The following is a 12,598-nucleotide window of genomic DNA, read 5'->3' as shown; positions in this document are numbered from 1 at the left end:
GTAAAAACTGAAATTTTCAGCCGTTTATTGATTACCATTCACATTTTCCTCAGAAGATGGGTACAAAGCTTTTGTTAGTGCATACAATAGTAAAGTTACATCACCATGCACTTCTAAAGAAAAATGCCCTACAAAACAATGTGCGTTACACAGAATGTGATAGCCTCTAAAATATGACCTCCATTTGAGAGCAGTTCCCAGTGCAGAATATTTGCTGTGGGATGAACATGAACAAGTTTATGGAAAGAAAAACAGAAACACCAGGACAGCATGTGCATTGCACAGTACAGGAGGATGTTTTCTCAGGAGACATATGGCCACACCAGCTGGAGATCTTATGTGGTGTCTGTGATAAGTCGTTAGGCGCTTAGCTCACTTCCTTTTCGTTTCTCACTTTTTTTATTCCTTGTTCCATTGCTTCCCTCTTCAACCCATGTGTATTTGTACCATTATGCTTTATTGCAACTGGGAAATTTCACAAGTCTTGCACAAGCAAAGACATTGTCAATTCAGGTAAAAACAACAACAACTCTAGATTTAAAAAGAAATGTAGTTCAAACCCAAGGCATTCTTTGTAATATAAAAGATCATTTCAGTCTCATCAAATCTGTAAATGCCACCATGGTGATGTAGTACACTTAGTGAAGTTCATATCATACATAGCAGTTCCTGTAAAGTAAACTATGTGTTTTAAAAAAAAAAAAAGTAAAATTAAAAAAATACAGGGGCAAACCGACACAGATTTATCTTAAACTAAAATATATCCTTCGATGCATTTCTTCTGTCTGCCAAACAAGGGGTATCTTGTTTGGTTGTGTGGAGCGGATACCAGTTGTATAAAGTCACATTTATGTCTAATGCAGATATCCGTGACCCTGCATTGGAATAAGCGGGTAGAGATAATAGTTTGATCGATGGTAGACATCTGTGGGGGTGTGATCCCACTTACAATGACCAATTATGAGCTGCTCAAAGCAGTCATTTTTCTCTCCACCACAATACAAAAAGCCAGACTGATTCATGTGAGCAGAACTCAACTTTAAAAGAAGAATTCCCACATGTGGAAAAATCCATGTCAATCCCAGGCGACTCACTTCTTTTTCTGTGCTAAACTCACAGTGAGACTTTAATAAGCAGACTTTTTCTTTTAAACTGTTTATTTCACTACTTCACGACTCCACATAGAGTTTCATGATTATTTGTGAGACTGTTTAACTTGTTTTTTCCCTATTTTTTTTATAATTAAGAAAAGATAAATAACTTTCACTATGAGCTTTGGAAGAATGACATAAAAGCTTCCAGTCCTGAATCTGACAGGTTTACTTCGTGACAAAGACGGGTGTGTTGGGGACTATGTATGTTTGTCTTAAAGGTAGGGTAAGTGATTTCTGCCTGTCACATCTGTTATTTGACAAAACATTGAGACCTCGCTCCTTTCTCACCTGCCCTCCAATGCACCCCAAGAAAACACACCCCATCAATAGCACAAACCCTCAACCTGCAAAAACAAACTAAATATTTTTTTCTGTTCCTAACAGTGCGTGTAATGTTTGGTGGTCAAATGTATTTCATGTAACAAATATCAAAATAATGCTCCAAATGCAATTAAACTGTGGAATTGTCCTTTTCATGATACCTTTCTACCAAAAAAGACTATATACAGGTTTTCATCCTCCACGTGTAGCACTCGCTACACTGTTCATGTTTTGAGGTTTTAAGAAACACCATTACATTTTCATAACTGACACTTAAGCTAACTTAACACATAATTTCAGTTGTGTTTAGTATGTCATATCACTTCAGATGGTGGTTTGTCGACTGAAGAGGTCAAGGGTCACAGCCGAGAGGAAGGCGGGAATGCTCTTCTGATGGTGCAGATGAAGAGCCACCATCTCCCCCAGAGTTTTGGAGAACTCGGTTTCCATGAGTTGCATGCTTCCATTAGAGCCCTGAGTCAAAAGGCAACAGACAATATCAAACAATTAGGCATCCAACGACATCCATTTTCAGAGCAAAACTTTCAAAGTACAGTACTGCTAGATCACTTCAAGTTGTTCCTGTCTAAAAGGAATAGTCAACTGTGAATCTGTGTGTGTTATGTGTACACAATCACAGCAGGGTGAGGGGTGTCTAAATCTGTGTGGATTAATTAAAAGGAGCGAGGAGCGGCTCGGGGCGATGGAGTGAAGGTGAAAGGGATGAAGTAAACGGGGGATAAAGTAATTAAGGCAATGCAGAGAGTGAGGAAGGGTAGCGTGGAGCACAGTCCCATGACATAATAGGACGATATTGAGACATCTGACAAATGTCCTGCTTCCGTGTCTGTCAGTGACGCAGATCTTTAATCTGACAAAACAGTGGGCCACAGGACAAACAACAAAGAGGGTAATTTAATAAGTAACTCAAGAACAGGAATGAAAAAGAAATGAGAGAAAATGAGCAGAAAAACAGTTAACAGTCCATTACACTATTCCCTACACGAACACTTGCACTGCAGGACAACTCCGTAAATGTTTACCCACCAAATGAGAGTTAGAATTAAACGGCGTTAGAAAAACAATTACACATGGAAACAAAAGACAGTTTTGCAAATTGGTTGGCATTATCATTTGAAAGCTGTCGGGACTTCGGCAACAGGAAGTTGAAAGTTAGAAGTCAGCTGTACGCTGCCACAAATCTCTTATGGGTGAGAGGACAGGATTCCTGAACTAATGGCATTTGCTCGCTGACTGCACACTGCTTAACTGAGGATAGAAACGCTGTGTGGAAAGCGATTAAGATGCACAGACAGAATAACTTTATGTTTCAATGATCTTATGCAAAATGGACAGAGTGAACAGACACCCATTCATAGTCAGGAGAAAAAAATCATTAATTAGAGACTTCATCTGGTAGAATTTCAATTTAATACTGGCCATGTGTAACAATTATAATTAGACTTATTGTCTCATTAAAGACAATTGTAACAAATCCCATGCTTTAAGATGTCATATAAAAGGTATACAGTATTGTTGCTCTGTGTACACTTTCAATGTGCTTTCTAATAAGTTAGATAATCTTGGGGCCAAATGTCCTTTTCTTCAATTTTTTTTTTCCTGGTAATTTTGTTTTGTTTATTATGGAAAGGCAAGTGAATAGAGACAGGAAAATTAAGAGGGGAGAGGATGACATGCAACAAAAGTCTGGAGCCGGATTTGTTGCAGTTGTGTGGTAAGCACCTTAGCCTGAGACCCATATCTGGTTATATTTTCAAACTGAATGCCAAATTAAAGAGGAAAACATTTAAGACAGTTGACAATCTTCAAATATACCCGAAGGTCGGATGCTTTCTACCCAAGGGTTGTAACTTCATTTATCCGTTTAACATGTTAACATTTCCCATGCTTTTGACCATATTCTCAGTGACCATATTCATTGTTTTTGCTTCAAGTAATCTTTTACTTTAGATGATTTTTTCCCCCTTATATGGCACTTACCTCAGTTTAACCCAGCCTGTGTGCATGAGCTTCATGTGTGTGTGTTTAAACGTCTTAAAAGGACAGAGGCACAGCTGCCACTGATACTTTCCGGACTTGTCTACCTCAGCTTTTACACAAAGGCATTTGTTGAAAGCATTTTATATATCAGGACATCTCAAAGCAAAATGGACTGGGTCACGTCTTAAATCATCAATCCCTTCAAAAGGTCTTGATTTTATTTTAAATTAATATTTAATAGACAGGCTTGAATTTCAAAGGCTTATTTCATCACATCGTGTTTCCCTGACAACTTTCCATATCTTCATCTTGCTGCTCACTATGTGGCTCCGTTTCCCTGACAATCCCTGGTGTGTTTCTTCTTTTCCTGTGTGGCTGTAAAGCTATACCATATCCTGAGGCTTGTTACCGTCTTCACAGGTGCATAAACAAACACGTGTGCACAAGGCTCTAGAGACCTACCGAGGCTTCGAGAATGTTAAACATGCACATTAACTATAAAGAAATTAAAAATTATTAAAAAGGAAAAAAAAAACGTTACCATGGAGACCTGCGTGTTTAAAGCACCTTGATGCTGAGGTTTGTCCTCAGAACAGGCCAAGTATGCGAGTGGGTGAGAGACGCAGTGGAATATTTGATGGAACCCTATGGGAGCTGAGCTAACTGTGAAGTAGGGATGGGCGGTATGGACTAAAAAATGTATCACGATAATTTCTGGCATTTATCCCGATAAAAAAAATACCAATTCAACTCCATCTTTTTAACTATAAATCTATCTCGCTCTCAGATCCGCCATGTTTGTTACACAAAAACGTCATCAACGGGATTCCTTCCTTCCTTCCTTCCTTCCTTCCTTCCTTCCTTCCTTCCTTCCTTCCTTCCTTCCTTCCTTCCTTCCTTCCTTCCTTCCTTCCTTCCTTCCTTCCTTCCTTCCTTCCTTCCTTCCTTCCTTCCTTCCTTCCTTCCTTCCTTCCTTCCTTCCTTCCTTCCTTCCTTCCTTCCTTCCTTCCTTCCTTCCTTCCTTCCTTCCTTCCTTCCTTCCTTCCTTCCTTCCTTCCTTCCTTCCTTCCTTCCTTCCTTCCTTCCTTCCTTCCTTCCTTCCTTCCTTCCTTCCTTCCTTCCTTCCTTCCTTCCTTCCTTCCTTCCTTCCTTCCTTCCTTCCTTCCTTCCTTCCTTCCTTCCTTCCTTCCTTCCTTCCTTCCTTCCTTCCTTCCTTCCTTCCTTCCTTCCTTCCTTCCTTCCTTCCTTCCTTCCTTCCTTCCTTCCTTCCTTCCTTCCTTCCTTCCTTCCTTCCTTCCTTCCTTCCTTCCTTCCTTCCTTCCTTCCTTCCTTCCATCTAATCCCTTGCCTTCCCGTACGTTGTGTGTGGATTTAACACAGAACCATAAATCAGCTTTACACAAAAACATCATAAACGGGAATTTATCGTTTTTACAGCGAGATGACAAATTCTTATCGTGAGGAATTTTTTTGACGGTTTATCGTGAACGGTAAAATATCGCCCATTCCTACTGTGAAGACCCCAACGATAACTGCTTCAGTCTGGTTAAACAAAAGTGCTCCTATACAAGATTTAATTGAAAGTGGACAAATGTGCTTGTACACACACGGCTCAACAAAGGCTTCTCAGTTTGGAATATGGTTAAAGACTCAAAAAAATAACAAGAATACTATCAATCTTCAGAGTGCAGATCTGAACACTACATAAACTGTGGATACAAAATGAGTCTAAATTCCACCATCGTGCCTGACATTGGCAGGAGGTGTTTGTGTTGGCGTTTGATTCTTGCCAAAATCAGAGATTGGCATCAAGGCCAAAAATGTCCACTTTTCCCATATCCGTCAAAAAGACATTGTTTTCTATATTTTTGTTTTTTTAGATGCAACTTTAGAACTCTAAACTGTACTGCCATGTTCTTTGTAGAACCACATTTGTGCAGGATTGTTCAATCCTTACATTCTTAAACTTAAAAAAAAGAAACATGCTGAGACCTATGGAGTGTCTCTATTTTTTAAGTTTCTTTTTTTTTTAGTTTCTGTAAGTATTGCATGGTCTAACCCTGGGGTGAACTTGCTGAGACTCTCTCTCCTGGGAAGATTAGCAGTTGTACAGAATGTTCTGCTCATCAATATTTTTGTCACTGTAGAGAGATGGGCTCCAAATTGTTTGAAAACAGCTTTTCCAGACTGATGGGCAGAAACACCTGCCCCTGTCTTCCTTTGCACTGAGGCATTTGAGCAGCAGAACCTGCTACTTACCCTTCAGGTTCCTATGGAAAAGTATGTACATCCCCCACGGTATCCACATTTTGGAGTAGTGTTTGTAATATAATTAGACAATATATTTGTTTTTCTAATCTGACAGTGTTTTACTCATTTTAAGGCCATACCATTTTTATTTATGTATTTAAAGTGCTGTTTAATTAAAAATGTTAAAAAAAAAAAAAAAAAAAAAAAGTTATGGCAAAGACCAGAAGATTACGATTCCGTGTTGCTATGCAAAACATCAAAATTGACAAAGGGTGAACTTTTTCTTCACAACTGTTGGATAAAGCTGCCATCTGAACCTGGGTGTACACCCACCCAACTGCCGCTGTTCTACTTTAAACATCAGTGTGTGATTACAGACAGCTTGCTGGCATTTTAGAATCATCAAAGCGACACAAACTCCATTAGTAAGAGCTGCCTGTTGCGTGTTGCTAGCTTGCTATTACGTGCAGTGCTCATCTCACATCTGTTGCAACACCCCGAGACGTTACACAGTGCAAAACAAAAATGGTCTGCTGCTGCACTTTGGGGTTGCACCCACACACACACTGAGGGGGGATACTGGCCATAATATCCCACCTTGAAAATGCTGTGTGTTCCAAATGGACCAAACTATTTGTCCAATCAGGGTGGATCAATACCTAAATCAAAGTTTCATCTGTTTTTTTGGTATGTGGCATAATAAAATAATGCATCAACCAGAAAAGCCCAACGCTAACAACCTGAAAGTGAGAAGTACTGCCACCTATGGTGAGGGAGTCTGACATGCTTTGGATGGTAAATTCCCTTGAACATGAACGTGAACATGTATACCTGAACAAAGGACATTTCGATTGAATGGCCTTGTCAAGCTGGTCTATAGATCAACTAAACTGTGCATGTAAATATTCTCATCAAGGGGAATGTCATTAGGTGTAATGATAGAGTATGCTTTGCTATAGGACAAGTAAGATTTCTCAAAGGACCATGATCAAATATTTGAAGCCATTTCAGTCTACATTAACAGCAGTGGAGTAGAGCGACTGACCAAAAGACAAGGCAAGTTTATTTGTATGACACATTTCAGCAACAAAGCAATTCAGACATCCACTGCTGCCACCAATTCAGCCATAATACTGTATTGATCAAAATGAAATTCAGACCTGATGAAGGAGCACCAGGAAAATTTAGGAGATCACTCTAGGTATTAGGATCAATTCTCTAGCAACCTTGCGCATCTGACATGTTGCTTTTTCATCTAATAATTGCTCAGAGGGGACATTGTGACAATAGTAGAGATTCCTCGATTGTGTAATTTTTCTTTGTCAATAGGCTCAACTACTCTCAGTAAAATGGCCAAAATGACATCTTTTTATCTACTTTTCTCTTGAAGTCTTAAGGAATCTCATCATTAGTATCAAGGTTATGTCATTTAACAGAGTGGTCACACATCACAAGCTTATAATAGTAGGTTTCATGTGTATGTTTGTTTTTGAATTTTTGATTTAAAACTTAGGTTCAGTACAAAACAGTAAGTCCATTGTATTGAAAATAAAAACATGCAAAATAAAGAAACAAAATCAAATAAAAGATTTAAAAAAATAAAAACAAAATAGTACAACTACCTAAACTGAGGCTCACAGCTCCTATTTTTCAGAATATTACAAGTTCATATTCATTAATTGCAATGCATATTCTTTTTTTTCCTTATACCTACCTTAATTATGTAGATACTCTTTACTGTCTTAAAAAATAGTTTTTTTTTTTTTTATTTTCATTTCCATGCCACGACTTTGCTAGTGTTTTTCACCAAGTCCACAGATCTTTTAAATTCTGCTATAAGATTAAAAAAAAAAACTTTTTAAAAGGTAGACAAAAGATAGAGGACCTAGGTGTCTTTTTTTTTGTTTTGTTTTTTAAAAACAGTCCAATCTCTTGTGTCTAGTTTAAAATGTTTGCGTGAAACACTCTGGAACCCATTTCTATCCCATTTCTATTGTGGGATGTCAAAATTCCCAGGTATTTACATTACATTAAATTATATGTAGCACATGCTGTTAACCAAAGTGACTTACAAATAACCATGCACACTTTTTGGCTGTGGGAGGAAGCAGGAGTTCCCAGCAAAGTCCCTAGCTAGCATGGGCAGAACATGCCTCGACTCGAAACAGGAAGACTCCTGCTTGGAGTTGAATAGGAATAATGTGCTATCCACTAAACCACCATGCTGTATTTAAGTGTAACAAATCCTGCTCCTCCTTCCCTGAAACACAGGATGCACTTTGGATTTTACAAACACTTGCCTTCACTGAAAAAGGGACCACTAAATTTCTTGCTGTTCTATAAAATAATCATTGATTATGAAAGTGAAAGCTAAATTCAGCAGTAACCAAATTACACCTCTGCTATCGCAATTGGTATGGAACCCTTATCAGAAGTGAGGCAAAGCAGCGTTAAAAAAAAAAAAGGAAAAAAAATGTCTTAAAAAAAGTTTACTCTGAATCTTAAAAATGACTTATGGCACTTTTCCACTAGTACCTACTCAGCTCTACTTATCTCAGCTCGGCTCGACTCAACCTGGCTTCTTTTCCATAACAATTCAGCACCTGGAGTGGGCGGGTTGGAGCGAAGCTGCTGTAACGTATTGGATTGTGTGATCTAAACGAAGAAGACAACACTAAAGATGTAGAACATGGAGGAGATGATATATGTGCTGCTCTGTCTGTGACTTGTGTTCGATATCAAGTTAAAAAATGAGAATGAGAGAAGCTTCAAGCGCCAAGCTTTTTAAGATTCAATTAATATGTTTCCAATTGTATATTGTTAACAAAGAAAGTTGCTTTAAGAATTAAATCACAAGACAAAAAAAAATTTCCTAAACAAATACTTCAGTACCTCAGCGCAACTTTAGCATCAAAAAGTGCATCTAGATATTTATTTTCCACATTCCTTCCTTGTCAAGTTGAATCTTCAAAACAATTTTTTATAAAACTGCGGTAAAATCAGTTTTATTCAAATACTGACCTTAATCAAAGCTTATTTACATGTTCACACTTCTCTAAAAAACAGGTTTAAACAATATTTGACCTTTATAAAAACAATAAGGCTCTGCCTGTGTTTCAAGAACACGGAGCCTTAAATCTAACTTGCAGAAACATGCAATGTGACATTAAGGTAAAATACCAACATCACAGGTCAAACAAAAACCGAAAAAAAAATTAAGAAACATTGGGTTTCAGAAAACCAGTGGAAAGATTGTTTAATGAATGAAAAAATAAATGAATAAATAAAGAATTTGCACAGAAAATCTAAGGTTGGTCTCCAGCAATGCAGAAGAGAAGGGCTATGTAATCCCATTCATCTTTTAATTCGTCTATCCAACTAAAGGAAATCAATGCCTCCTGACTTGAGATGCAGGGTGGGGTTTTATAATGACCTCATCCAATCAAAAAGCTGCATACTGCCTGAATGACAATCATGATACTCTCCAAATGCAGACAGGTTCAAAGAAATAAGGTGTACACTAACAGCAAAGGGCTGTGGGCAAAAAAACACGGATAAAGAACAAAACAAATTTAAAGATGTGTGTGTTTGGATGCAAATACAAAGAGCAGAGAAATGACTAAACAATGCTGGCTTTTTAACGTAACAAAGATAGTTGTACAATAAACAACTTCATTGAGAGACTCTCTTTCCTAAATTAGGGACACATGTTGACATTAGGGGTGTTAAATTAGCCCGTTAATTGCAATTGATTTATTAGTGTTTCTCAATCCTGGTCCTCGTGGGCCCCTGTCCTGCATGTTTTAGATGCTACCCTGCTTCAGCAAACCGTGATACAAGTACCTGTGTCATCAACAGAGCTGTCCAGACCTTGGTGACAAGCTAATGAGGACCATTAATTAGAATCAGGTGTGTTGGTGCAGGGAAACATCTAAAATATGCAGGACAGAGTAGCGGAGAAGAGAAGTGAAAATGGCGGAGGAGGTGAAAGTTGTCAGTCCAGTGAATGGGGAATTTACATTTCAAAAAAACCCTGATGGTATCATTGATAAAGGTAGAGTGATATGTGTTCTTTGTGTAAAGGAATTTGTTTACCACCGAAGCAGTTCAAGTTTAGCCACATAAACGCAAAGCACCCGGTCCCTTTTCATCAACGCATTGGTTTTTATCTGTCATACACATCCTATCACACCGATAAACTGGGAAACATGAGGTTCAGTGTCAGTGCCCAAAGAAGTGCTGTAGAGGCAAAGTATTACACCACCAACCTTTAGATTAGCACATTGGTGACACCTTATGAAATTACCCTGTTTCTAGATCATTTGGCTTAGTCATGCTTAATTTATCATACTGTATTTAAACTGGGTTGTGTTATTTCAATGTTGTTGTTTGAATTGAAATTAGTAGTAAAGAGTGTGCAGTCAACTACCAGAACAGGAGAAAACCATCTGGTTGGAGACAACAGAGTGACTGCTATGATAATTATGCAACCACGATAGCAAATAGCTCAATTAACTGGGTTTACGTAATTGATTGTTCACTGTGACAGACCTAATGAGCAGATAATTACTATTCCATGTCATTTTATTTGGCATCCCTCTATTGGCTCACCATCCAATTCAGAATTGATCGAGATTTTATCGTTGACTGTTAAAAGTTTCAAATGGGGGCCGCTCGGTGGCGCAGTGGGTTAAGCAGCGGCTCATATACTGAGGCTACAGTCCTCCTCCTGAGCCTTTGCAGTGGGAGCCCGAAAACTATGGGATTCCTTGCCTTTTCATATTGGCACGGGCTCTTATCTTTTCAGGTCAATGTTAAAAGCGTAGTTCTTCTCTTTGGCTTTCAATTCTGAGTATGATGCAAAGACAGGTATTTGACTGTACCTCTATTTCGATGTTATTGTTTGTTTAATGTTATAAATTAATTAATTATTTGTTTAATTATTATATCTTCCTGTTTTTAAATTATGGTCTTTGTTATTTTATTGTAAAGCATTTTGGTCAACTTTTGTTGTTTTTAAATGTGCTATATAAATAGATTTGACCTTGACCTTTGACTTTCATTTGTCCTTTATCCATGTGACACAAAAGCACTTTTGGAGTTTTTAGCTAAGCAGGCCCCCCTACAGGTCTGGAGGTTAAGTCATTTTGACGACAATTTCACTTCCATCATTACTTTCTTGGGCATATTAATCACCTCTGTATTGGGCTATTCTTTGCTCTGATGATGATCTAGCGCTATAAAGCAAAACACAGTAAAAGCAAGACATAACCCAGATATCAGTCCCAAGATACGTAGAGAAGTTTTTACCAATAGTAAAATGGAAACCATGAGACCCAGACACCAGCTCCTTAAAATAATAATTTTTCAGAGGAAAGTGAATCTGGTATTCTAACATTAAAAGAAATCTTCTTAGCTTTGAAGTATTTTTATACCATGGTTTATCATCCTAAGAGAAAAGGGATGGTGCTCTGCACTGGGTTTTGTTGCTGCACTTGTAGGGCCAAAGACTAAAAATCTCCTGCTGGTTTATACATCTCTGAATGGTCTCGGGCCAAAATACAATGCCTTGCTTGTTACGCATTTTGTTTCATTACAGCCTTTAGTTCAATGTTTTTGTTAATCTGAATTGTACGTGATGGATCACAACACAATAGTCTAAGTTGGTGAAGTGAAATGAGAAAAATATATATATAAAACTATTTTTTAGAAATAAAAAACTTAAACTTGAGGGAAGTTCACCTTCCAGCAGGACAAACACACAGCTAAAGCAACACTTGAGTGGTTTCAGGGGACACATGTAAATGTGTTGGAATGGCCTAGTCAAAGCCTGGACCTCAATCCAAACAAAATCTGTAGTCAGACTAACAGATTGCTGTTCATATTCAACTCAACTCAACTTTATTTATAAAGCGCTTTAAAACAACCACAGCTGAAACAAAGTGCTGTACATAAGAGGACAAACAATCAACAGCAAAAGACAATAAAAACAATTAAATAAACAAATAAAATTAAATAAAACCACTAAAAACAGAGTGAGGTCTCATACTGGGTTAAAAGCCAATGAGTAAAAGTGGGTTTTGAGGTCAGTTTTAAAAGCAGACAGTGAGGAGGCCTGTCTGATGTGCAGAGGTAAAATGTTCCACAACTTGGGGGCAGCAACAGAGAAGGCTCGGTCCCCTCTGAGCATTCGTTTTCATAAGCGCAAACCATCCAACTTGAAGGAGTTGGAGCAGTTTTGCAAGGGGGAATGGGCAAAAATTCTAGTGGAGACTTATCCAAAGCGACTTGCAGCTGTGATTGCTGAAAAAAGGTGGATGTACAAAGTATTGACTTTAGGGGGTCAATACACATGCACATGGCAATTTTCGTTTTTTTATTTCCAAAAAAATAGCCATATCGAGGGCCGAAGAACATAACCTCCTATCTGCAAAATTGTCTGACTGGTGTTTTTCACTTTAGATGACATCACAGGGTGGGCTGCACCTAATCAGCCTGTCTGTACGTTATTTCCACCCATATAGGTATCCTTAAAACAAAATAGCATTCTACATAACACAGTTTTTTGTGTTTTCCCAAAAAAGTGAAATTTTCAGATAGGAGGTTATGTTCTTCGGCCCTCGATATGTATATATTTTTCTCATTTCACTTCACCAACTTAGACTATTGTGTTCTGAGCCATCACATAAAATTCAGATTAAGAAAAAACCTTGAACTAAAAGCTGTAATGAAACAAAATACGTACAAAGCCAGGGGTGAATACTTTTGCAAGGCACTGTACATCTCTGATCTCCTGGTCCATTATGAACCAACCAGAACCCTCAGGTCGTCAGGGTCACGCCTACTTTCTGTAACCAGAGTTAGAACCAAAC

General features: G+C 38.1%; 1 protein-coding gene across 1 annotated transcript in view; it reads right to left on the bottom strand.

Annotated features, from left to right (window-relative positions):
• Positions 1–545: 545 nt before the first annotated feature.
• mad1l1 (mitotic arrest deficient 1 like 1) overlaps positions 546–12,598 on the bottom strand; it is a 68,939-nt gene continuing 56,886 nt past the window's right edge. The window contains exon 18 of the mRNA XM_061720103.1: positions 546–1,949. Coding sequence (XP_061576087.1) covers positions 1,800–1,949 — 150 coding nt within the window. The 3' untranslated portion in view covers positions 546–1,799. The remainder of the gene's footprint in view (positions 1,950–12,598) is intronic.

Source organism: Cololabis saira, chromosome 1, assembly GCF_033807715.1.
Source record: "Cololabis saira isolate AMF1-May2022 chromosome 1, fColSai1.1, whole genome shotgun sequence".
Classification (NCBI taxonomy): Eukaryota; Metazoa; Chordata; class Actinopteri; order Beloniformes; family Belonidae; genus Cololabis; species Cololabis saira.
Note: the sequence above shows the minus strand (reverse complement) of the source record. Positions and strands in the feature narration are given on the sequence as shown.